This window comes from Paroedura picta, chromosome 11 (genome assembly GCF_049243985.1).
Source record: "Paroedura picta isolate Pp20150507F chromosome 11, Ppicta_v3.0, whole genome shotgun sequence".
In the NCBI taxonomy this organism is placed as follows: domain Eukaryota; kingdom Metazoa; phylum Chordata; class Lepidosauria; order Squamata; family Gekkonidae; genus Paroedura; species Paroedura picta.
The window spans coordinates 28,634,911-28,661,164 of NC_135379.1; the positions used below are offsets into that span (position 1 = coordinate 28,634,911).

General features: G+C 38.9%; 2 protein-coding genes across 3 annotated transcripts; both read left to right on the forward strand.

Annotated features, from left to right (window-relative positions):
* Nucleotides 1–1,928: 1,928 nt before the first annotated feature.
* On the forward strand, nucleotides 1,929–11,437 carry CCDC126 (coiled-coil domain containing 126). Of its 2 annotated transcripts, none has more exons than XM_077302501.1 (4): nucleotides 1,929–2,231; nucleotides 4,643–4,796; nucleotides 6,258–6,633; nucleotides 9,137–11,437. In XM_077302501.1, exons 3-4 carry the CDS (start codon nucleotides 6,396–6,398, stop codon nucleotides 9,310–9,312), a joined length of 414 nt encoding a protein of 137 aa, XP_077158616.1. In that variant the 5' UTR covers nucleotides 1,929–2,231; nucleotides 4,643–4,796; nucleotides 6,258–6,395; the 3' UTR covers nucleotides 9,313–11,437. The 2 variants fall into 2 exon arrangements, with proteins under 2 accessions (XP_077158616.1, XP_077158615.1); XM_077302500.1 differs by having other exon boundaries at nucleotides 4,681–4,796.
* A 1,743-nt stretch (nucleotides 11,438–13,180) lies between these two features.
* FAM221A (family with sequence similarity 221 member A) lies at nucleotides 13,181–25,291 on the forward strand. The gene is made up of 7 exons (XM_077302499.1): nucleotides 13,181–13,448; nucleotides 15,230–15,403; nucleotides 16,245–16,435; nucleotides 17,268–17,474; nucleotides 20,127–20,240; nucleotides 23,275–23,363; nucleotides 25,100–25,291. Exons 1-7 carry the CDS (start codon nucleotides 13,384–13,386, stop codon nucleotides 25,157–25,159), a joined length of 900 nt encoding a protein of 299 aa, XP_077158614.1. The 5' UTR covers nucleotides 13,181–13,383; the 3' UTR covers nucleotides 25,160–25,291.
* Nucleotides 25,292–26,254: the final 963 nt, after the last annotated feature.

Here is a 26,254-nt window from a genome sequence, read left to right on the forward strand (position 1 = left end):
AACCAGATATAAGATTACAATTCTAAATAGAGTTATGTCCTTCTAAATCAACAAAGCTAATTTGGATTAGAATGGGCCTTAGGAAATGTTTAGAACATCTAGCAGGCTAAATTATGTTCACTCACAAATACCAATTGTCCATATATATGAAATTATTTTGGCAAATTAAATGAGATAACCAAAGTTCCAGTTGGTGGAATTTATGGGATTTATACCTTTTGGGGTGTACATTGTGCCTCACCCTATAATGAATGGAAGCAGATTGTATTCTTCAAATGACTTTGTAAGTGCAAGACTACCTAAACCCGATTAAGTACCACTGGCTGTAATTTTCCACTTTTCTTGGCATAATTTGGCATTCTGTAAAGTTTTGTTGTTGTTATTTTTTGCAATTACATAAAAGCAAACTGTTGATTCTCTTCACACCAGAGATGTACCAGGGCCTTTAAAAGGTAACAGTATCCCCTGTGCAAGCACCGGGTCATGTCTGACCCTTGGGGTGACACCTTCTAGCGTTTTCATGGCAGACTCAATACGGGGTGGTTTGCCAGTGCCTTCCCCAGTCATTACCGTTTACCCTTCAGCAAGCTGGGTACTCATTTTACCGACTTCGGAAGGATGGAAGGCTGAGTCAACCTTGAGCCGGCTGCTGGGATTGAACTCCCAGCTTCATGGACAGACAGCTTCAGACAGCATTTCTGCTGCCTTACCACTCTGTACCACAAGAGGCTCTTACCAGGGCCTTTAGGCTGGACTAAAATAGAAACTTGGTCTCTGCTGTTGATCCAAGAGGAAGAGACATGCAAAATAAAGAGGAATTAAATAGTTAACTGAACTATTACAATATAAGGAAACTAAAAGCAGAAAAGTAGGAACAAGCAGGTCTTTATGCTACTTTCTTGGGATGATGTACTACAGTGTCTGCGTCACTTAGGAAAATCTTGCATGATTTAGGAGTACCTGAAACTGGCTGTAGATTGCGTTTTGGGTAGTCTTCTAAACTAAAGGTGTAATTTAACTAAAACTACAGTTGGAAATACACCTCTTGTCCAAAGAACAAATATTCCTATATATGGTTTAATATAATAAAAATCAGGGCATACCTGGGAACACCATCAACTCCGCTTACAGAAGATCGCCCTGTAAATGTATCTCTTAACAGACAGCAACATAAAATAAGTAAAAACACACAGGGTAGAATGCTGGGCAGTGGAAAGTTCTGTTGCTAGGGTTGCCAACCTTCAGGTGGCACCTTGGCAATCCTTCACTATTACAATTGATCTTCAAACAACTAAGATTCCCCAGGAGAAAATAGCTGGAGGATGAACTCTATGGCATTATATCTTGCTCAGCTCTTACCACTTCCTCCCCTGGCCCCAGTCTCAAAATCTCCAGGTATTTCCAAACCCACAGCTGGCAACCCTATCTGTTGCCCATTTCATACATTTGAATCAAGCCTCTGGGAGACTGTCTAGCAAACAGCCACGAATATATAAACTACATGACTAATGCTCCCAAAGATAGACAGCCCAGTAGTTCAGCTAATTTATAACAACATCGTGGTGGAAAGCACCATTCAGTTGCAGCTTTCTCAGTGTGGCCAAACGTGTGGATACTTAAAGCCAGAGACTGTACTCATGGTCAGACAACATGGATCTTCTTTGTACAAAAGTCCTCAGGTTTGCATGAAATCCTGAAATGAAAACATTGCGAGAGTTTAAACTCTCCAAAAATGATTCCTGTAGCTTTAAGCAAACAAAAGTCACCAGACGTTCAAAAACAGGAGGTGAATTTCAAAGCGACTGATTTTTCAAGCATATTGCATCATAAGGCGTGTGTTTCAGGCCGCAATTTAATTACTCCTGCCCACATACTGCCGTTTCTCCGCCATTTTCCCCCACCTCCCCTACGAGGAGCCGGAAATGAGATACGTTGTACCTTTGGTCTGTGCGCCGTACAGTAAGAAGGCGCTGACCGGGGAGGAGCGGAAGTTGGTGGGAGGCTTTGCGCGCTGACAGCCTGGGAGAGCGTGTGGGGTTGCATGGTAACCCTATTTGGGATTGGCGAGCGTGTTCGGGGGGTGAGAAGGTGCCCGGAAGGACAGGCGAAATTGCCCTGTGGGTACTGGCAATGGTTCAGGGCGGGTTGCAAAGTGTTTGGAACGAGAAATGCAGATGGACAGCGAATGGCCTCGTTCGAGTCCTGTGATTCCAAGCATCCGTGTTCTCAAGGTACGATTTATTGTGCGTAACAGGACTTTTCGCATTCGGTTTTTGAAAATCACATATTATTTTATATCGGGAATGCAACGTAATATTTCTTTCGTCTTTATTAATTTAAGGCATGCTGTGATGGCCTTTCTTCCGAGCCTCTTAATTCCTGTATTCAGCGATTAGCTCCTCCCGGATTACTTGTTTTGTAGCAAGTCTCTTACATTGGCATGCTGCAAACAAAAAGTGCTTTCCTGTTTCCTGGCATGCTTTCCGTATGAAAACGTTCCCGGTTCATAAGAAGACTTTGGGGAAAGTCTGTATCTTGTTATTGTATAGCAGAATATATTTGTTACACTGTAACTTGCAGTAATGTACACAGATATTGTCGGGACATAATATGTATTGGTTTTGAAAGCATTATTGTATTTGAAGGAACAAGTTAATATTTGCCCTATTGTTCATCTAGGTTAAGTTCTTTGGTATAAATTATTTAAAATGGCTTGCAATATGATGTATATAATGTGTGGATAGTATTTAATACAATATTTTTTTTAATTTTTTATCATATATTTTGTACCACTCACCCTTTTGGCTCAGGGTGGTTTAGATGTAACAGGAGGAAATACATATAAGAAGAAGTACACATTTAATAATTATTATTCTGATGAATTGCTGCCCTTCTTTTCAATTTGTTATTTAATCTGAATCCAAATTAATGAGAATTTTAAGACTGAATACTATTAATAGACTAATTTGTTATATTAGAATACTTATTATAACACTTGAAACTTTTGTCTAATTCTGTTTTTCTGGGTGACAGTAAAAGTTTATTTTATCTAAGCATTGTATCTTACGGCTTAATGGAAGACGGAATTCTTAAATGGAATTGGAAGATGGCTCCTGCTGATTTAATTTTTGTATTGGATGTTTAAATTTTTTTCCTAAAACTTTTTCTTTTACTTAAATTTATACTCCATCTTCTCTTCAGTTATTAATATATTTGTCTATCCTTAATGGATATTGGCCTAAATATACTTAAACTTTCTCATTGATTTTTCTTTTTCCAGAAGTGTTGGGTGTTAGATGCTGTTAAGTCACCTCTGACTCATGGTTATCTTATGAATGCATGTCCTCCAAAACATTCTATAATCATCAGCCTTGCTCAGGATTTGCAAGCTGAGGGCCATGGCTTCCTTGATGGAGTCAATTTAGCGCATGTTGTGTCTTCCTCTTTTTCTGCTGATGTCAATGTTTCTTAGTATTATTGTGTTTTCCAGTGTTTTTTTAAGTCATATTTTGAGAAGACAAAAATCACTGGAAATATTTATTTTTTCGAGTTCAGTATCTCTCATAATGATCTTAGCATACAAATTAAACAGGAAGGGGGGAAAATACAACCATGGCACACTCCTTTCTCTATTTTGAACCAGCCAATGTCACCAAATGATGTATGTACAATGGCTTTTTGGTTTATATAGAGTGCCTGCATCAGTTTGATCAAATGCATTGGGACCCCCAGATTTTGCAGGGCTTTCCACAATTTGTTGTGATTTACACAATCAAGAGCTTTCCTGTAATCAATAAAGCATATATAGATACCCTTCTGATGTTCCAGTGACTTTTGGAAAAACTTGGCCTCGTAATATATTCCAAAGCAAGGATGCCTGCCAAGCATGCTTTTGAAAAAAAAATCAGTTATAAAACTAGAAATCAAGAACATTTTTGTCATCAAATAGTAAAAATCTATCAACTAGGTGTCCAAAATCCATAAATGGGTACTAGTTCTGATTTCTACCAGGTTCATTTAATGTCAACACTTTAGAAGCATACCAGATTTTATTAATTCAGTTATTTACTGATAGTACTATAGGGTGTGCAAGAGTAATTTTTAATTAACTATTAAGGGCTGATACACTTTTACATAGCATCAGATGTAGAGATTTGTAATTAGCTTTGTATTATATTTTAGAATTCTTTCATCAATTATGACAGGAATTAATCTACCTTTTATGAGAATTGTAGGTTTATAATCAAGAATATATTTGAGAAGTTTTGGTAGATTGCATTCCTTAAAGACAAATCCAGTTTATTGGTGGATGCCAAAATTGGTGAGCTAGATGTTTCAATTTTAGGCTTTACTGTCATTGGGCTTAAGTTGTGTCTTAATCAAAGGTCACCTGGAAAGAGTGGACTGGCAGCATCCCATATTAGATGCTAAATGTATTTGTTCCCATCACATCATGGTTCTTTATTCACCACCTTTTGTGGCTAACAGGTATTCACATTTTCATACAGTCCTTTTGTATCATCACCTTTCCCCTCTAGGCTCGTCTTAACATGTTACCAACTGCTGATCTATTCAACAAGATTATGGGATCAAATTGTATATCCCAAATTTTAACACTTTTCTTGTATAAACTTTATCACAGATTGAGACTATCTGATTATTCCTTTCCTTATGGGCTAGGATCTGTGAGACCCAGGATTGAGAACATCTACTACTATGGAAGCTTGCTGGGTGACCCTGGGCCAGTCACACACTCTCTGCCTAACCTGCCTCACAAGGTTTTGAGGATAAATTATGTAAGTCCATTTTGGCCTCTGTGGGGGAGAAAGGGGGTGTATAAATGAAGTCAATAAACATTCCTCTGCCCTTTCCTATGACTATAATGTATTCTTTTGTATGGGAACAATAGGTGTGCTACTTGGCTATTGCAAAATTTATTTCAGAAGCATTTGAAGTCCAGGCAATTCTTGTTCTCTCAGATTTATGGTAATTATCAGGCAGGTCAGCCCTCCTTTTCATTAACAATGATTCTGGGGTTCTCCTTCCTGGGTGGTAATCTAATTTGGGAGGGGGGGAGCTGAGTAATAAATCTAAATAATAATAATAAGTAACCTGTAAGTTTATATCATTGTTATACTTCATAATTTATGCAATTTTAATCAATGATTGATTATATGTTTTATTTTTTCTTATGTGCTTCAATAGGCTTTTTCAAATAAAGACAGATCCAGTCCATATGTTTATTATTATAGTGAGGGATGAGTTGATAATGTCTAGTACTCCATACCCTGCCACCTTCACTGCTAGATAAATGACCATCTGCAGGGGAATGGATTCGCAATTCTCCATCTTGCTTGAGTGTTTGGAGAACAGACTTGGTACCCAGATTGGCTGGAGGTCCTGGAGTACATGTGGGTGGAGTTTGAATAGGATAGGAGTTTATTTGGGATGACTGTACTTCTATGAAGGCTTACTATCTGTTACTTAAATTGTTATAATAAATTAGTTATTTATTTAGTAGGGGCCAGTCTTAATTGATTGACTGGAGTGAAAGGCCCATTCACAAGTTAAAGATGACCTTATTTCTTTCAGTGTCTCAGTCACCTATACCAAAGATTTTTAATATGCAAACTTATGATCCACTAAAACATTCAGTAATTTTAATTTCATAACAATAATATTAACACTGTGCTCTTATGTTATGATTATAGTGCATCATACATTATCTTCTTAATATTTACAGCTCTTAAAGTAGTGTTTAAGAGCTTGGTGCGAACTTAAATGGACTCCAGGGAATGGTAGAGGACAGGAAGGCCTGAAGGATCATTGTCCATGGGGTCGCGATGGGTCGGACATGACTTTTCACCTAACAACAACAAAGTAGTTGTTATAGTACTATGTAGAGTTACCCTCTATGTACCAATATCATTTCAGTGGGTTAGACTAGAAGAAAATCTAAATAGTTTTGGCACAGCAGAATTTGCTTGCATAAAGGTATTCCAAAAGTTCATACCTAACCTGCCATTTGAACTGGCTTATAAGACTGTAAAAATCATGTAACTCTAGAGATTTTGTAGTCTGAAGAATATAGGTCTGATGATTAATAGCGACAAAATTTAACTGATGAACTTAGGAGCTTTGTTATAATGGTTCTCAGGCTTCTCTTTTGTTGTATAGCAAATCCTACTTTGGTATGTTTAAAGGCTATTTGTATTTTGCAAAAGCATGTTGAATGCTTTTTTGGTTTTAAATTTCAGGAATCAAGCATGTCCACTGGAAAACAAATAGATGAAACGCTTTTTCCAGAAGAGTAACTGTTCTGTGGAGATTGTTTAAAACCTAACATGAAAAAATTGTGATTTCAGCATACATTGACACCTTTGGCCTGCTCAGAAATGTTTTTCACATTTTCAAGAAAAAACATATCCCAGAAAATAAGTTTATTGCTGCTTGTTTTTGGTTTTATCTGGGGTATAATGTTACTGCGCTACACCTTTCAACATCCAAGGCAACAGAATAGTGCTGAACTGCGTGAACAAATCCTGGACTTAAGTAAAAGATATGTCAGAGCACTGGCAGAAGAAAACAAGAATATAATTAACGGTGGTAACGGAGCTGCAGTGGCAGGCTATGGTAAGTCTACATAAATGTTCTTTGTAGCATTGTGTCATTATTTAATTGCTCTTTATACATAAAAAGTAATATAATTATGCAATTGAATCATAAAATCATAGAGTTGGAAGGGACCTCCAGGGTCATCGAGTCCAACCCCCTGAAAAATGCAGGTAATTCACAACTATCTGCCCACCCACAGTGACCCCAAAATTAATTTCAGGTTCCTGTTGGAGTGAGTCGTTAGGAGCTGCACACCGTCCAGGGTGGGCAGATGTGCTTCCTCCCATGGTCCCTAGCACTGCTCATTTTGCAAAATGTTAGAATTAAGAGGGAATTGCACTAGCAGTAGTTTGGAAAAACATGGAAAACCAGAGTGTTGCTAGTCTCAGTTGAGGGGAAACCTGCTAGCCCTTACAAGTGTTAATATCTGTTGATTAGAAGGTCTAGGTCTTGTGGGCTTCAGCCGTAACACTTGATACCCAAATTGGCTGGAGGTCCTGGAGTACACATGGGGTGCAGTTTGGATAGAAGTTAGTTTGATGACTGTATTTTGTGTCCATGGTTTTGTGTATTTGGATGCATTTCGCTATAAATGATATTAAAGAGGGTTCAGATGCACCAAGTATGGGAGCATCTTGCAGCTAACAAAGAACCAGCTATTTCAGAGGTTGCCAAACTGTGGCTCTCCTGATGTCCATGGTCCACAGCAGGGGCTCATGGTAACTGTAGTTCATGGACATCTGGAGAGCCATTATTTGGCCACCCCTTAGCTATATAATGAATTGTAAGTGCCTCAATAACTGTCATTTTGGTTATTTTGCTTTGTGTAGATAGAGTCTGTCTTTGTAGTACTCTTGAGTTTGTGTCTTGAAGAAATAAAGGTGTTTAGTTTTGAGTCTGGCCAAGTCCTTACCCACCTGCCTTGAATCCTTGGCATGCTGCAGCGTAACATCCTTGTGGATTTGCCTTGGGCAATCCACAACAGAGAGGGGGTGGATTTTACCTGAGGTATGGGCAGTGACAATAAAAAGGAAGGAGGAAGGGAAGTGGCTTGTTCTTCCTGAGAATATAACAGAGATCATAACTGCCCCAGTCACATGTTTTAGAGTATACATAGTTGCATATATTTGTTGTTGTTGTTATGTGCGAAGTCGTGTCCGACCCATCGCGACCCCATGGACAATGATCCTCCAGGCCTTCCTGTCCTTTACCATTCCCCGGAGTCCATTTAAGTTTGCACCTACTGCTTCAGTGACTCCATCCAGCCACCTCATTCTCTGTCGTCTCTTTCTTTTGCCCTCGATCGCTCCCAGCATTAGGCTCTTCTCCAGGGAGTCCTTCCTTCTCATGAGGTGGCCAAAGTATTTGAGTTTCATCTTCAGGATCTGGCCTTCTAAGGAGCAGTCAGGGCTGATCTCCTCTAGGACTGACCGGTTTGTTCGCCTTGCAGTCCAAGGGACTCGCAAGAGTCTTCTCCAGCACCAGAGTTCAAAAGCCTCAATTCTTTGACGCTCGGCCTTCCTTATGGTCCAACTTTCGCAGCCATACATTGCAACTGGGAAGACCATAGCCTTGACTAAACACACTTTTGTTGGCAGGGTGATGTCTCTGCTTTTTAAGATGCTGTCTAGATTTGCCATAGCTTTCCTCCCCAGGAGCAAGCGTCTTTTAATTTCTTTGCTGCAGTCCCCATCTGCAGTGATCTTGGAGCCCAGGAAAATAAAATCTGTCACTATCTCAATTTCTTCCCCATCTATTTGCCAGGAATTGAGAGGGCCGGATGCCATGATCTTTGTTTTCTTGATGTTGAGTTTCAAGCCAACTTTTGCACTCTCTTCCTTCACCCGCATCAACAGGCTCTTTAGTTCCTCTTCACTTTCTGCCATTAGAGTGGTATCATCTGCATATCTGAGGTTGTTGATATATTACACTGGTTAAAATATATGGAATTCAAAGCAAAAGTCAAACAATCAAGTTTGACTAGGAGAGACCCATTTCCCTCCTAATAACTGCTATTCTTTTGTCTCCTTAGAATGCTGTAAGATAGCGGTCCCCAACCTTCTTCTGGTCGGGGACCGCCTCCGGGGGTGGGGGAGAGCCAGCGGCCCAGCTGCCGCAGTTGCTCATAAATGCGCATGCCCAATTGCTGCGCGTGCGTGTTTTGGCCACCAGGTGGCGGTAACACACATGCGCAGAGTTGCCGCACATGCACATTTTGGCCACCAGGGGGCGCAAACACGCATGTGCGGCAGTTCCACGCGTGCGCGTTTGCGTAGCTGGCACGCCGGCTGCCACGCCGGCCTCTTCCCCCCCCCTCTCGCTGCAGGGGGGGAGGTAGGCGCGGCCGCTGGCGGCCCGGTATGATGGCCTTTGCGGCCCGGTACCGGGCCGCGGACCGGGGGTTGGGGACCCCTGCTGTAAGATACTCTCCCCTATATACACATATGTTGGTTTAACTCTTTTGTTCAACTTTAGACTGTAAAAAAAAGGATTCCTTTCTGTATTTTATTATTTTCTTTAGCTGATCTCAAAAGAACAATTGCAGTTCTTCTGGATGACATCTTGCAGCGCTTAGTAAAATTGGAAAACAAGGTCGACTACATTGTTGTAAATGGTTCGACAACAAATACCACAAATGGAAACTTGATGCCAGCAACTACAAGCAAACGGGTAAATGCTGCAAACAATGTAAGATAGCATACAAAATCACTATATACTATTGGTTTAAATTCGAGGCGTGCATTTGAATCTACCTAAGCCAAAAATATACCCATAAAATGCCTTGGTATTTGGGAGATGGGGTATATTTTAACTTTCCAAATGTTATTCAGATTTTATCTGAAAAAATGTAGAACAATCTCAAGGAAATCCTGGATATATTTGAGAATTTTGGGTAGATCCGAAAACAGCTCCCACTTCTCTGTGTTTTTGTTGGGCAAGCATTAAAAGTTAAAGGCACTGTAGAAGTCATCCCAAGGATCAGCTGGGGTGGTGGGGAGCTGAGAGTTTCCCGTTGTCTTGGCTGTAGCTGTCTTCTCTTGCAGCCTGGTTTAAATCACTGGCTGCAAGAGAAGCCAACCCAAGATCAGTTGGGTCAGTGAGAAGCTAGGGCTCCCTGCTAGCATAGCTCTGCACTGCCTTCTGCCACCCAGTTTAAACTGTGTGGTTGCAGAGGGTAGTCCAGCTGGGATTGCTGTGCCTCGGGGAGCCAATCACTCCCTGCAGGTTCAGCTTTGCACTGCTTTTTCCTTCAGCATCGTTTAAATAAAGTTGCAGAAGAATCATAGTTAGCCACAGGATCGGGTTGGTATGTTTATACTGGCATTTTCTGGTTTGGGTCTATTTGATCCCCAAAATTTTGGTATTTCTGAAAAATCCTACATCCAACTGCCATACCAGTATTTGGATCCAGGACTTTTTGGGAATCCCAAAACTTTTTCAGGTCCTACAGACCTGAACAAAAAAAAATCTGTAAAAAGTATTGCACACTCCTAGTTTAAATCTGTTCTGAATTGATTTTGTGCAGCTGTATTGGCTATAGATTTAGTTCTGTCTAAAATCACTGTGTCCAGCTTATATTTGCCATTGGTTTAGTTCTGCTCCAGTTGGGAAAATAAATACTTAGTTCATGAAAGCTTGCATCCTGTTTCAACAGGGAATACTAAATTTAATTCTAACTTTTCATAAAGCTCTAGAAACCTTGTGTTTCATAAAGTAATGCTGCATACTATCTTATCGATAAATTTGCTGGGAAACAGCTAGTGTAGTAAGATAAGTGGATAATGCGTAAACTGAGATTTTATGAAATGATCATGGAGAAGAATGTAGATTTAATATCTAAAATTTATTTAAATATACATCTAATATCTTTTTGACTAAGTGATAAAATTAGCTTAATTTTTGTCTAGTTATTAATGCATACCAATGAAGAATAATGTCTCTGTTAACATGAATGCTGGAAAGTAAGTGTACCTAAAGTACTTTTAACATCAACATTGGCTGATTGTAAATATCAAGGTAAAATTGTGAATAATATCTTAAAATGGCTATCCAAAGAATTATTTGCACTATTGTGAAATAGAGAATGTATCAAAAATACTGTGTATATTTATGCAAGTAGCAACATGCTAAGGTGCATAGTTACTAAAGAATTAGGTCAGTTAGATAAAAAAAAACTTAATCTGTGATGGTATGTAGCTGTCTAAAAATATTTAAATGTGTTTAGCAGCTGAAGTTAAAATAGGTGATAGAAGTCACATCAGATATTGAACATTGCTTGCTTCTTATTCATTTATTTTTTGTGACAAAGTACTTTACAGCCTATGATAAACATGACATACCTCTTAAGTTATTTTTAAGGGGAGGGGATGAACTGAGATGAGGGGAAGCAAGGCAACTTGATGCTTACTAAAGAGATGTAATGAAAAGGTGTGATCTGGCAGGCAGTGCTGCTGTGCCATTGTCCAGTAGACTTGTACCCAAGCATTTTATGATGGATTTGTAAACAGTAGGAGTGAAGGGGAATGCTGCCTTATATCCATGTTAGCCTTATAGCAGCAAATAACAGTGAGGGTACACTATATTTCATAGTGTGCTTTCTGTATCATAAATTCTAAAAAGTGCCAGTGTGAGTTTTTGCATTTATTATGGAATGATTTCTAAAGGGTTTATTCCAGTATTTTTTGCTTAATACATGAATAATTGATTTATAGGAAGATCAAGTTATGTGGTGCTAGATGATATATTGTCCCAAATGATTATCCCTGCAGATTACTATAAAGGATGGATTGAATTAATTAAAAATAAACTATAAGGTCAAATATTTGAGTGCCTGGTCTGCTTTTCTTATGAATATATATGATTTTCTGTAAAATCGCTTTCTAAACGCTTAAATGGCCTGTTTCATCTTTCCCCTACCCTGTTATTTTAAGTTGCATATTAAAAGCTGTAGGCTAGACTTGATATATGAAATGGTAAGGCTACATATCTAAGCACATACACTTGGAAATCCAAATACACTTTCTCAGACTTTGGTGTATCAGGGGACATAGGCCACATTCTTGAATCTGCTTTGGTAAGATACTGTGCCACAAAATCATGGTGTAAAATATGTTTGTATTTCTATGTCTGGTACAGCCCTCCTTACACACAGGGTTCATATTTACTATGCAATGGTTCTACACATGCTTCTGCCTTCAATGATAATTCATGATATAGAGTTTCTCTTTGCTGTTGAAGTGCATTTACTGAAGTGTCAAGCAAAGCTGCTATGGAGTAAAAATATTCTGGCTTGTACAGTATTCTTTTGTTCAAATGCATGACTTTTTTTTTAGTAATGGGAATTTGTGAAATAGGTGACTAAGGAGTTTGACAATATGATGAAGGAATATATAAAGATAAATACTAGAGTAACAACTGTTGAAAGTCATAACGATATAATTTGCCAGCTATCTTTTAAAATACTGTAGACATAGTGTACATTGATTTTGTGGATGTGTATATCTTCATTTTCAAAGGTACTTTACAGTTTTGCAAAAGATGAACTTTGAGCCCTGCCCATAAACAAATGTGTACATTGTTACGCAACAAGTTGATGAGGAAGCAAATGCATTCCTTTTCCCTCTCAAGGCAGCAAGTAACAAGGCAAAGTTGCAATGCCTCTCTGACAACTAATAACTAATAAAAAAGACAACTGCTTTATTTCTGAGTGGCATTAATACTGTGTAGTAGGGTGTTACAAACTGTGTATGTCTTGATGGGCTCTGCTAGAACTTTGGAATCTATAAAACCATTGCTTTAAATTCAGGAAGTAAGTTTTACACCAATAGTACCCATTAGCTTATAACGGTGAAAGGAGGCTAAAGACCTTTAAGTTACTTGCTAGAAAATTATATATTTTGTTCTATCCTGGCAAGACTCAGTAACACAGAGGACTACAATGCCCGCAGAGAGATTCCTACTGGCATCACACTAACTTGACCCAACTCAAGTCAGAATATAAAAGCTGGTCAGATAGGTTGCCCTTCTCCATGGATTCTGAAGGTCTTGGACTCATGTACTGGAAGTGCTGGCCTGGTTAATGTCAATAATTGTGATACAACACAATCTGCAGGTTTTGTTGGGTTGTTACTGTTGACCTTATGCATGCCATTATTTCCCCTGTAATTCCAGACCCTTGCCTTTAAAAAAAACTTGGGAGCAGTGGTGTGCCATTTTAATTTAAGGAAAAACGGGCACAACTAACCATGGAGGAGAGATGTCAGAGTACTGAGGAGGACAAACTGCACCGTATCATTTTGAACTGTAGCCAGGAAAATGTAGTTTTGTAATGTTTTCCCCAAATAGAAGCCCCTTCAAATTAAAAAACATAGACTGTCAAAAAGAAAAAGTTCCCGCCTAGGGTTTTGAGCTCATTTCCCATCTCCAAGGAATGTTTATATTGGGGACGCTTGAAAAGGATTGTAAGTGGTTCATTCTTCATAGCATTTCAGCAGTCTACCCCCTTGCAAGAATCGACCAAACCTCGGGCACCTCTCCACTTTCCTTCAGCAACACTAAGCTGGCTTTACAGGGCGCGTTACAACCGACTCCTCCCAGCAACGGCCGAGCTCCAACAGGCGGCTCGGCAACCCCGAGCTCCTTAGGGGCGGGAAGGCGCGCGGGCGGCGTTTCTCTCCGCGCTCCTTTATGTAACTCAAGCTTTTGTCAGGAAGCCTGTCGCTTGGGCCGGCCGGAAGCGGGCCGGCGAGTGCCTGACTTCACTTAGTTATGGAGCGGCTGACGTTACAGCCGGGAGCCGCCGAAGCCATAGACGAGTACCTGGAGTACAGGAGGTAAGGGGAGGAAAGCTCGCCGTCTTCCGGAACATGTAAATAGCGGGTTAGGCGCGCTTCTGTGAGAGGGAAAGGGGACCTGGAAGCAGCCGTGTGACTTCAGTATCAGCCTCGCGGCCGTTTTGGATTGCATTCGGTCCACCTTGCCTGAGAGGAACCCCCCCCTCCCGGTCTATGAACTCTAGCCAGCCCATCCTCCAATAGTTGCATGATTCCCGTGACTCTTGCGTCTCGTTGTGTGCGCAAAGATTTATTTCTGTGTATATTTGTATTTGTATTCCGTCCTTCCTTGGCGGATCACATCCGTTCTGAAAATACAGGATAAAATATACTCTCAAATTAAACAGCATAAATTAAGCATTTTAAATTCCAAGCTTATAACATTTAAATTTATGAATAGTAAAATCTCATAAAAACCACCTCCTCACAAAGAATTGAAAGCCGAGGTGGGTGGGATATATAATAAGTTCTTGAGGATTGGTTGATTGTGTGAATAGTGAAAACCTATTCTTGGTATTGCCAGGCCTCAATCATAGGCCTGGTAGAGCAGCTCTCTCTTGCAGCCCCTGTGAGCAGCCTGCAAGTTTAAGGCAGGCTTTCTCAACTTTTTTACCATTGAAAAACTCCTGAAACATTCTTTTGGCTTCGAGAAACCCCAGAAGGGGTGTGGATACAGAATATGGTTGGGATGCATAGCTGTGTACTAGCCCACTTGGGGCCCCACCCCTTCTCACCCCCACCAGGTACATCATTGGTCATTTTGGGAGGGGAGGGGAGAGGACGTTGACATGACCGTATGTAATGATATCACTGATAAATATTTAACAAATTAAAAAATATATATTTAAAATTAATTAACTCGGGAAACCCTTCTAGGTAAGTCAAGAAACCTTAGAGTTTTATGAAACCCTGGTTGAGAAAGCCTGGTTTAGGGGGAAAGCTGGATGTTGGGGATGAAGATACAGAGATGTGGAAAGTTACACCTGTTTCAGTTCTACAGGAGGCATGTGAATTCTCTCCTGTTAAACAATGGAATGAGAGAAAGTAAAAAACATTAGGGAAGAATGCACCACAAACATTTGTCTGGCTCTTGATGAAGGCAAATTGAAGATGGTGTGAAAAAATGGAAGTTCTAGTTACCCACAACAGGTGATAGCTATTGTTGGATTTGTCCTCTCAAAGCCAAGCAAGTATGCATCTTTGTAAACTGGCAGCAAACATAGACAAAGTGATGCTTTTCACGGGAGCAGCTCCTGCTGGTGTAATGCTCAACAAGCAGAACAAGTTAACTAATTATGATTTTAGTGCAAAATAAAGTTTACAGAGTGTAGTTATTTCTTGTAAAATGCATTATTAGCAATGTAGTCTTAAAAACATAACATTGTAAGTGCTTTGAAATTACTGGATTTAGTATAGCTCTATTTAGGATTGTGCTGTCAGTCTCACAGTGAAAGCCTGTGAGACTTGGATATGTGTATATATTCTACAATATAGATTTTAGAATAGAGTTAGCCTACTCCTTCAGAGTAGGGTATCATTAAGTGGAAATATTATATTAAATTAATAATTTAAGGATCATAGAATTAAATTATAACAAGGATCATAAAGTTATGAATATTGCACCACAAGTTTAAGAATATGAAGTCCCTAAATTTTCTGTTTTTTAAAATTTTCTCACAAGGTATTACAACCTTAAATGTATTTTTGTGCAATTTTAAAATGTTTTTGAGTTTATTAAAAGTACAGTGGAAAGTATTATTGGAATAAATGCTTGTTTACAGAATTGTAGGTGAAGATGATGGAGGGAAACTCTTCACTCCTGAAGAATATGAAGAATATAAGAAGAAAGTGTTACCAATACGATTGCAAAACAGATTATATGTGAGCTGGAGATCACCAACAGGGATGGATTGTAAACTTGTGGGCCCAGAGACTCCGTGTTTTTGTACTCATAGGTGAGGATTGGAGTGTGTCTATTCTGTACACCACATGTCCCTTTTAAAGAAACATGCTAAATGTTTACTTCAAAGTCCAAAGCCAATGTGGTATAGTGGTTAATTGGTAAACTTGGGTCCAGATCTCCACTCGTGCCATGGAAGCTCATTGACCTTGGGCCAGTCATACTCCCTCAGCCTAACCTACTAAGCACGGTTGTTTGAGGATAAAATTAAGGAGAGGTGTGTTGTAAGCTGCTTTGGGTCCTCACTGCAGAGAAAGGTAGGGTAAAATTAAGTGAATAAATAATTTTGTGGAAGAGTTCAGTGTTGTGTATGATATATTTCTGTTTGAATAAAAAGATGAGTATAGAACAAAATGGGAATCTTCAAGCATGCTTTGGGCTGATCCTGCGTTGAGCAGGGGGTTGGACTAGATGGCCTGTATGGCCCCTATGATTCTATGAATATGGTGAATGTGTCTGCACAGGTTCCTTGGCCCTAAGGGAGTAAAATTGGCCTCAACCAAGGCCAGGGACTTTTCCCCTGAGCCTCTAAGGGAAGGGTATAAATGTAATAAAAATTCAGTTTTATAAGAGACAGAACTTGTAGGAGGGCTTAGTTTTACTTTGTACTCAGTTTGGGAGATATTCAGAAGCAGCAAGAACCACCCAGTAACATTGGAACAAAGTAAAAGATCAATCCGGTCCTTTCTCCACAGTCCTCAATATTTATCAGAAGGTTTCTGGGAGAAGCAATCCCAAGCTATGGCTGGTTAACAAGATCTCTTAGTAAAATATTTGAACATCATAGGTGATAGCTGATCTGTATGTGTGCTTTTTTCTGTACAAACTTTTCCCAGGTATAAACAACATAAGACAGACTTTGAAGTAATTCCAAAAGAACGTCCTATATATATACCTTGTAGGGTGAGCCGATGTCCATGCAGATCTTATCACTTCATCCCTCTTAACGGTACTCAACCTATCCGTTGTAGATGTAAGCACTTTGCTGATCAACATACTGCAGCACCTGGATTTCTGTGCAACGCATGTAAGTGAGAATGGATAAATAAGCATGCACTGTATTAGAATACAGCAGTCTTATATTTTAAAACTATGCCTTGGTAGGCTTTGTATAATTATAACCACATGTACTTATATGTAGGTACTATGATATTTGCTTAAAATGTTTTGCAACTAGTAACATCAAGTTAAGTAATCGATTTGCAGACCGTTACATGTATTCTAATTTGTTCTGTATCTAAAACTGGAAGTTTGAATATTGACTTTATGAAATATGCCAAGAGATGCTGGCTATTCCACACAGAGGTTTTACTCCAGTTTCATGTCTAAACAGGAGTAGGCTTTTTTGGAGCATCCACATGTTGTCATCCACTAGTCATCTTTGTTTGCCCCCAACGTTTGCTGCAATCCTATCCAAAATTAGTTTGGTAGCCTTCTGGGGAAGATTGCAGTCTTGAATGCTGTGTGGGAAAGTAGGTGCACATTTTTTCAAGCCCTATCCACAGTAGCACTATTTTGCTCAGTCCCCTGTAGCTGCCTCCCCCCAAATCCACTGGTTTGTCAGCCACTGAATTTAGGCTATCATAGTATGTCAGTTAACAACAGTATGTCAATTGCTGATCTTTTTAAAGAGCTTGAAAAAGCCCTTCAGTTGGGGGGGGCATACTGGGGCTGGGACAAAGACTGGAGAAAACTTCTGCATGGAGTTGGTGCAAATGCCTTCTTCTGCAGTTGGTGCAAATGCCTCTGTATTCCCAGCAGTTACAGAAGGATTGCCAAGTGGAAGTGCTGCTCAGAAGGAAGGTAGTTGAAGGTGTCAGTCTTTGACTCCCTTCTCAAATATATATTTTTCCCATTAGGTTCAAAATGTTCAGGTTTTCACAGCTGCTTTACTTGTGGATGTGGTCAACCAACATATACTCATGAAACATTGGTGGAAACTAAAGAAGAACGCTTAGCCCAAGGAAAGCCTGTGGGGCGAGATGTCCCTTTTGCTGCAATGGGAGGACTAACTGGCTTTAGTTCCCTAGCAGAAGGCTATATGAGACTTGATGACAGTGGGATAGGTAAGAACAGACAACTTTTTTTGTACATTAATAGATCCAATGTATTTTGGGGAAATTTTTCAGATTACTACTTCCACCTGATTTTAAAGTAACAGAAATACTGAGAACTCTAATTTTTACAAAATACAGCCCTATGGTCTGTATTCTTTTTTAGGCGGGGAGGGGGGGAGGAGTATGTGTATATACTAAAAAAGAATACTGTAATAATGCAGCATCTGCAAATACTGACTGAGTACTTCTGGCTCAAATTCAGTGTGGGGTGCTTACCTTTAAAGCCTCCCGATGGGTTTAAGTTAGAAGCTATAAAAGTTATCGTTGTGTTATAAACTGTTGCAAACCTGCTGTTAACTTGGAACGTACTGTTGTTATTATTATTGTTATTATTGTACCATGATTCAATGTATAACCTCCATGTTTATGTAAACTGCCCTGAGCCTCATGGGAGGGCAGTATAGAAATATAAATAAATACATATTGCCTCTCCCTCTATAAACCTCCTCGTCAATTAAGATCTGTTCCACAAGGCTTCAATATACAAGAAAAAAAATCATAACCTTGGTTTTCATTTTAAGTGCCCCAAAGTTCTGGAATGACCTCTGAGAATTAGCTGCTTCCATGTGGTCTTGTTTATATATATATATTATATTTAGAACAGTATATATAAATAAAAAGGTAAAGCAACGAGTCATGTCTGACCCTTGGGGTGACGCCCTCTAGCATTTTCATGGCAGACTCAATACGGGGTGGTTTGCCAGTGCCTTCCCCAGTCATTACCGTTTACCCCCCAGCAAGCTGGGTACTCATTTTACTGATCTCGGAAGGATGGAAGGCTGAGTCAATCTTGAGCCGGCTGCTGGGATTGAACTCCCAGCCTCATGGGCAAAGCTTTCAGACGGCTGCCTTACCACTCTGCGCCACAAGAGGCTCTTATATATAAATAAGGAAGCATAAATAATAAGCAGCAACTAATCTTCGTAGAGGTCATTCCAGTGCTTTGGGGAATATGCAATAAATGTTCCTAAAAACAAAGCTCCTAAACTCATTGGGAAAATATATAAAAATCATCCGCTGGTATGCAATTCAACAATATTGTAAAAGGGCAGCAAACTCATATAGCTGGGTAGTTTTTGAAGGATGTTTGTGACATTTGTTGCTATGTTTTGTACTATATAACATGGAATAAAATATAAAACTATAGTTAACTAAGCCAATGAATTTAATTCAGCCTTATTATATACATATATACATTTGTCATATGGACAGAGTACTGTTAAATCACAATGTAGACAGATCTCCTGTCCTTGAGCTATTTCTTTGGTAACTTTACTGTAAGATAGAATGACATCTATCCGCTTATATTTCAAGCTATTTTTATTCTTCATCAATAACTTTTATGGACCCATTTAGAAGTAGTAGATCGCTTTTATTATGGTGGCCAAAGGCCAAAAAATAAATTAAATATATATAATTCAACTAAAAAGATAACATAAAATTATATTAACAGTTTAAGTATAGTTTTAAGATTTAAAAGTCTTAGGTTACCATCCCCCCCCTGCCCAGTAGCATTATGGCTCTAATTTTCCTGGCTGCAGGGGCATAAAGAGCTATTCTATTGGATATATCATCAATTCCAGACAATAAATATGCTCAAATATTGCAGGTTCCTCAGGAATTAAATTTAAAATAAATATCTTCCTTGGCTCATCATATAGTGGGTATGTTAAGATATAATGGGTGAGATCTTCAAATTCCAGATTCCCATATATACTTAGACGCTGAGATCTTGGGTAAATGGGAATCAGCCAAATCGTAGGCATAGTTTGTTATCTTATATAGGTAAAAGCCATCTGTAGTGGCATGGAAGTAATGTTAACCAAATAAAGTGTTCTTCTATAGTCTTTTTTAAATGATTTAACCCATGGGACTGTCTTTGACATTGTCTTTGATATTGTAAAATTATTGATTGCAGCATCCATATGATAAATCCAGCCATGGAGATCATGTCCAGTTCCTGCATCTCTCAAGAGGTCATCTGGTGCGGAATATGATGACTGAATTAATCTGTTTGGCTCTAAATTCCTCAAGGTCCTTCAGTAGAGTTAGACTCTACTGACTGTAGGAGTCAATTTTGTTTTAGCTTTTTAATCTATTTTACTTTGATTAGATTTTTCCTTGGTCTCACAGAGGGCAGATCTAACTCTCCTCTTATAAGGGCTACATTACCCTTTAGGTAATGCAAGGATCTGTTTCATGAGGATGGTTTTGTAATTTTTAAATCTCGTGTAGTGCTTGATCTCTTCATATTTCTACTTCATAGGGTAGATAGGAGATATCTTTGCTGATAAAAAATTTCAGTACAGGGTCTATCAAACATCTACCCCTTGCATAGAAAAACTTTACTATGGCTGCCATACTTTTTACTGCCATTGCTCTTACCATTGCTAGATGCACTTTCCAAGAGAGTGTTTCAGCGAGCATAATTCCTAAATATTTATATATCTGACAGTTTTCAATAGGTATAAGTAGAATGATTTAGGCAATTTATTTGTTTTCTTATGAAGACCATTGCCTTGGTTTTTGAGGAATTTGTGGACCTGTTTGTTTTAGAATGATGGTGGTAGCCTGTTTGTGATTTCTTCTTGTTTCTTTAAGGATCACCTTCAGCTCAATTTCTGGAATCTCCTGTTACCAGCACAGACCATCCTTTTTTCAGAGCATTCCAAGGATCTTCTAGTTCCATACAAACAAAAATGCAGTTAACAGATGGTAATGACATTAAAATGTGCATGTCTAAATTATATTCACGTGGATAGCTATGTTGATCTGAAGCAGCAGAACAAACTTCAGTGGCACGTTTTAAGACCAATGAAGTTTTATTCTGGGTATAAACTTTTGTGTACATTGCATGGCCTGCATCAGTAGGCTTCTCAAGAAGTTCATATCAGAAGAAAAGTTGCCTTTATGCTGAAAACAAATATGGCCAGATTTTAGCTGAGCGCATGTTTAAAATACGTTTATCTGTGTATCAATCTCTGAAATAAGCAAGAGGGCCCTCCTAAGCAGTCCTATTCAGAATTCTATTCAGGTATGTACAGTGGGCTTACTCTGAGTAAGGGGTACTTACGACTGCACTGTAAGTTTCTGAAATATTCCCTCAACTCCCCCGAATCTGAGAAGATGTTTCACTGGCCCCTGTGGATGAAAAGACTATGTATTTTGCTCCCCATGCTTTAGGACTAGGAGACACGTGTTGGTAATTGGGGATTCCCCACTGAGAATCGTAGAAGCCAAAGTATGTTGATTGGACTTGTTGTCTCAAGTTGTATGCTGTCTACCTGGCACAAGAATCAAGGATGTCACATAAAGGGTGGAAAGACTTGTAAAGCCCAAGGACACACATCCCTTCTTGCTCATTCATGTAGGAACAAATGATACTGCCCAGTGCACTGTGGAGCATATGAAGCCAGACTATGTGGCCTTCAGGAAAGAAGTGAAGGATGTGGGAGCACAGGTTGTATTTTCCTCAACTCTTCCTGTTAATGGCTGAGGCTTAGGAAGGGAAAGAAAAATAATGCAGATAAATGACTGGATCCTTCATATGGTGTCATCCTGACATTTTGGGGTTTTGGACCATGGATCACGCTACCGTGAGGAGGCTCTTTTATTGGGAGATGGTTTGCACCTCACAAAGTTGGGAAAAAATGTCTTCGCAAAGAGTCTTCTGGACCTGGTGAGGAGGGCTTTAAACTAAGTGCAAGGGGGAGCAAGATGTACATTCAGCGCCTAGTTCGATGAAAATAACGGTAGATGGGAACACTGCATATTTAAAGGGAATGGCTTATATGCAGAGAACGATTACAGGAAAGTTCAAAAACTAAAACCCTGTGGTACTCGTATGAAGGATTACAATGTCTCTACACTAATGCGCAGAACATTTATTTATCTTTTTATTTATTTAATTACATTTGTATACTGCCCTCTCCTTAGGCTCAGGGCGGTTCATGTAGAATGTTGCAGAACAATACATTAAACTTACTAAATATAATAAATAAATGTAACAAACAAGCAGCAAGAACTAGAAGTCCTGATAAAGGAAGGGGACTATGATCTAACAGACATTACAGAAATAGGGAAGAACTGATTGATGAGGTAAAAGTTGTGGTTGTGCTTGATAGTAGAGACCATGTGATTTTAGACTTTATGATCTTGAGGAAGAGAAAAGCTGTACATACTCACACATACAGGTTGAGGGAGCTTGGTTTGTTTAGCCTGGAGAGAAAACGACTAAAAGGTGATATAACCATCTTTAAATACTTGAAGGGGCTGTCATATAGAATATTGAGCAGAGTTGTTTTCTGTTGCCCTGGAGGTTTGGAGCAGAACCAGTGGGTTAAAATTAATTTTAAAAGATTTTCGGCTAAACATTCAAAAGAAGTTCCTGACAGAGCTGTTCCTAGTGGAACAGGCTTTCTCAGGAGGTGGTAAGTTCTCTTTCTTTGGACATTTTTAAGCAGAGGCTAGATAGTCATCTAACAAATGCTGATTTTATGAATGTAGTAGAAAAGAAGTATCAAGCTGGTGATGGCGAATCAAATATTTATTCAAAATGTATAAGTACCGTGCAAAACGAGTTCCTAGGTACAGTCTCATTTTCATTCTCCTTCCTCAGCGATACTGTAATATTAAATAAAGCAAAATAAAATAAAGCAGATTATATTATATCTCCATGCAATCTTCTTATATATTTATAATAAAAATATTTTTCTCTCTATGCACCTGTAATCATAATGTATTTGTCTTAAAGATTTCTTCTACAACAGATGTTCTATCATAAATGTTCTCACCATTAAACGTACATACAAATAAACAAATTATAATTGTGGTTAATTACATAAAGTCCCTCCAAAACATCAAAACAGAGCCACATTGAAACCCATGTTGAAAATGAGGTTCAGGGTGTGGCCTGCCTGATGGGTAGGACCAACAACGAATTGCGAGAGTTCTAGTGTCGCCACGGCTGACACCAGACGGATTGTTTCTGCTTCAATGTTATGGATTTAGCCCGATTGTGAGTGGGTGTGTAAGTAGTTGTGAGTTCCTGCATGTGCAGGGGGTTGGACTAGATGTCCCTGGAGGTACCTTCCAACTCTGATTCTAAGAATGCTCAGCTAACGTACTTTGTACTGATTGTACTGACTGGTTGTTGATATATTTATTTATATACACACTGAACAGGTAAAGCATTTGGGGGATTAATGTGTAGCCAACACAGGAATTCAGGACAGAAAAATCCACAATATTGAAAACGTATAATGTAGTCCTTGACATTCTGAGGTCTCTTGCAGTTAGCTCTCTAGACCCCAGTGGGACAGAGAGAAAGAAGATGGTTTGTGAGAATATCCAGTGTTCTCTATAGTGAACAAGGGGTACTATTTTTTCCCATCTGCAGTTTGTCTCAGTAGGACATGATATCAGTTGGAGTTGAACTAATATGTTTTTGTCCTAAAGTATTAGGAATGAAGAATAGTGGCAAACCAGGAGTTCTGTTTAGAAGCATGGCCATTGCTGTCAGACATTCAATTTCATGATGGCAATTATGTTTTTATGTTATCCAAGAAACATACTGGCTATAGAGATTATTGGAATACTAGTGATTGTAACTGGTTATTTGCAAATAAGTCCCTTAGCTTTCAAAGAAACTTTATTTTAAGACAGTTTCCTTAATATTTCATTGACATGAAACCAACATCCCCTCCTTCTGAAACTAATAAAATTTTAAAATAACTTTCTAATTATTAAGGAGGTGCTAGTTCAGCAATGCAAGTTTCTGGTTTAAAGAGGCCTGAAGAAGATGACATGGCTTACTTTGAAAGAAAATATCAGGAGCAGGTATGTTATTTCATACATCATTTAAAACCATTAGCATTTTGTTACCATTGAAAACAGATTGGAGGTTCCTGGCCCTTGTGAAATTTGGCCCTGGCCCCTGCCTGGTGGAATGAGCTCCCAGGAGAGCTCTGTCAGTTCTGCAAGGCCTGCAAGACGGAGCTCTTCCACCAGGAGTTTGATTGAAGCTAGAATGTGGAAGACCTGGCCCCTCCTCTGATGCCTTTTTACACTTTGGTGCCCTTGATTCCTGCCTTGTTTTACACCATTCTGGGCACTCTTGGCAGCAATTGCTGGCTTGGTAAGGGGGGGTTACGGTAAGAGCAGTTTTGGGGGGCTCAGGGAGGGTGGGAGGGTGATCTTAAGGTTATGTTCTGCTGTTTTTATTGTATTCTATATTTCTCGGTAAGCCTCTGCAGGCTAGCCTATCTAGGAACAGAGGGATGGAAATTTAACCAACCAATCAGTCAGGCTGTGTTGAATTCAAGTTTCGATTTTAAAAAGTGTTTCAATTGTTGTAAAAATATTCAATTTTTTAACTCCCTTAGGATTATTTAATTCTAGGTGTTACAATACAGGAAGCAAAAACAATACTAATGGAATGAGTGCCTAGGTGAGCTCTTCAGTTCTGCAAGGCCTGAAAGACAAAGCTATTCCACCAGGAGTTTGGTTGAAGCCAGGATGTGGAAGACCTGGCCCCTCTGATGCCTTTTGCAAAAACAATATTTTTTTGTGACTGAAACAAGGGCCAGTAGCAGAAATTACAAGGCAAAAACAAAACCAACCAAAAACCCCTTATAGGCTAGAATAATTTCTTACAAGCAGAACAGTGAATGATGTTAAATAAAATGTTTAAAAAAACCTTTGCTATAGTACTACCCAACTAAATTTCACAATAAATCACCTGACTTAGTTAAACTTGAATGAGAGACTGACCAACTAATCTACTGCTGGGTTTTTTTAAGGGTTGTCCATTTATATAAACTAAAAGAAGCAGTCATTGACAGAAACGTATGGCGAAACCTTTCCTATAGAATCGCTGAGAGTTGGACACGACTGAACGGATAACATCATCCATATATATAATATTGATTTAAATGCATGACAAAACAAAGGACTTAAAAAAACAAGTACTGTTCTCAGCTTTATGAATCAAAATGTGCTGTGCTTCTTAAATAAAAATATTGATAAAACATTTAAACATCTTAATTGTTATATAAAACTTTCCATGATAGTAATCCCTGTTAATGTTTCTATGAACATAACAGAAAGTGTTCAAAGCAACAATTAAACTTCCAGGGTTGAGATAAGGATGAATCAGTTCAAGGAGCTCATGTTCAGCTATTTTCCAGAGCCACAAATAATTTTTTCCCCTTTTACTGTTTATATCTCTCCAGAAAAGTGTTATTTGTTTTTACTCCAGCTGTCAGATCAATAGCAAGGAAGTAGGCAATGAACATTGACAGTTGATTGAATGTTCGGAAAGAAGAGTGTTTGAGGTCTGCTGCAGTTAGGGCCACATAACGTGAGGTTTGGAAGAAATAAGCATAACAGGAAGGAGTTGTAATTGTCTAGAAAATTTTCATCACACCTTTCATCCAAGCTTAGTAGAGATAATACAGTTCTTCATTTTATCATCACAACCACTCTGTGTAGTAGGCTAGATGGAGTGCCCATTGTTGAAGTAATATTTAATTTTGTTGTTCCTGTCTCTTTCCCCGCCCAATTCTTCATTACAGCTGAAAAAAGAGAAGGCTGCAAAGAAGGGGAAAGGTCCAGTACCATCAAAGAATTCATGATCATAACTACAATAAAAGAATTAATGATATTGTCTTTATCAGCATATTATGTGTTTTCCTTAGTGATTACACTATGTATTTCTGTAACAAATTCTGCTGTACCCAAATGCAAATAAAATTAAATGGGTAATATGTCACTGTGTGTTTTCAGGAAATGTAAAATGTTATCTAATTAGTTTAACATAGCCCTTTATATATACATCTTCGATCACACTCAACCAAATATACCCAACAATATCTGCTAATTTTAATTGCATTCATGTAGCTAAACCATAGCTACAGTAGTATAATAACAATGTATCTTGTAATATTTGGCCAAAGAATAATATGAAATAGAAGGCTGGTTTGATCAATGGCTCTATTTATTGGCCTGTGGACACTTCTTGAACTTACACAGTGTTGGAATGTGTAAGATCTGCAGTGTGCATAATTGAGCAGAATATAAAGGGTGGCCTACAGCGAGGATAGGAGATACATATTTAATATAGATAGGATAGGAACTTCCTGATGATTTTCAAATTATCTCTTCAACAGGAGGCAGGAGGAAAGTACACTTTCTCCCAGCTTGCCTTCAGAAGGGCAGTTGGACATTAGAATGACTGTAGGTGGTTAGGTCTCTTTGTATACATAATTGTTTCTCTTCCAAATAAAACTGTTTTATTATTTAAGCAGCCTGGTGCTTCACTCTCTTGGCCAACAAAGAGAGGGTGCAGTCACAAAATGGCTGCTGTGGGGACTAAGCCCATCGCAAAATGGCTGCCAAAGGAAATTGGAAAATTGCAAGCCAAGTACCATCCTATGATGGAGTCCGCTGTTTTCAAATTAGTGTTGTCTTCAGTCACTAAAGTGATAGCTCTAGGGTTCTTCTGAAATGTTTCATATTACAATAACACAGAAGATAGCTAGAAGTAGCTGTTTGCTTTGGACGGACTGGCACTAGGAAACTGATTACAAGGTATGACTCTGGGAGATGTTGAAGGACAGGTTCATCAAGTAATTCCATCAAAGACTATAAATAAACTTAATTCCAACAAGAGCTGTGCAAAAAACATGTTATGCAGCCTGATCCTGTAACAATCTGAAGGAAATTCAACC

What these genes read in the sequence shown, in the direction of transcription:
- FAM221A (XM_077302499.1), top strand. Translation starts at nt 13,384, where the DNA reads ATGGAGCGGCTGACGTTACAGCCGGGAGCCGCCGAAGCCATAGACGAG. An exon ending in CCGTGTTTTTGTACTCATAG is followed by an intron (nt 15,404 to 16,244) that starts GTGAGGATTGGA and finishes AACTTTTCCCAG; the next exon opens with GTATAAACAACATAAGACAG. An exon ending in AAAGAAAATATCAGGAGCAG is followed by an intron (nt 23,364 to 25,099) that starts GTATGTTATTTC and finishes TCTTCATTACAG; the next exon opens with CTGAAAAAAGAGAAGGCTGC.
- CCDC126 (XM_077302501.1), top strand. Translation starts at nt 6,396, where the DNA reads ATGTTTTTCACATTTTCAAGAAAAAACATATCCCAGAAAATAAGTTTA. An exon ending in AGCTGCAGTGGCAGGCTATG is followed by an intron (nt 6,634 to 9,136) that starts GTAAGTCTACAT and finishes TATTTTCTTTAG; the next exon opens with CTGATCTCAAAAGAACAATT.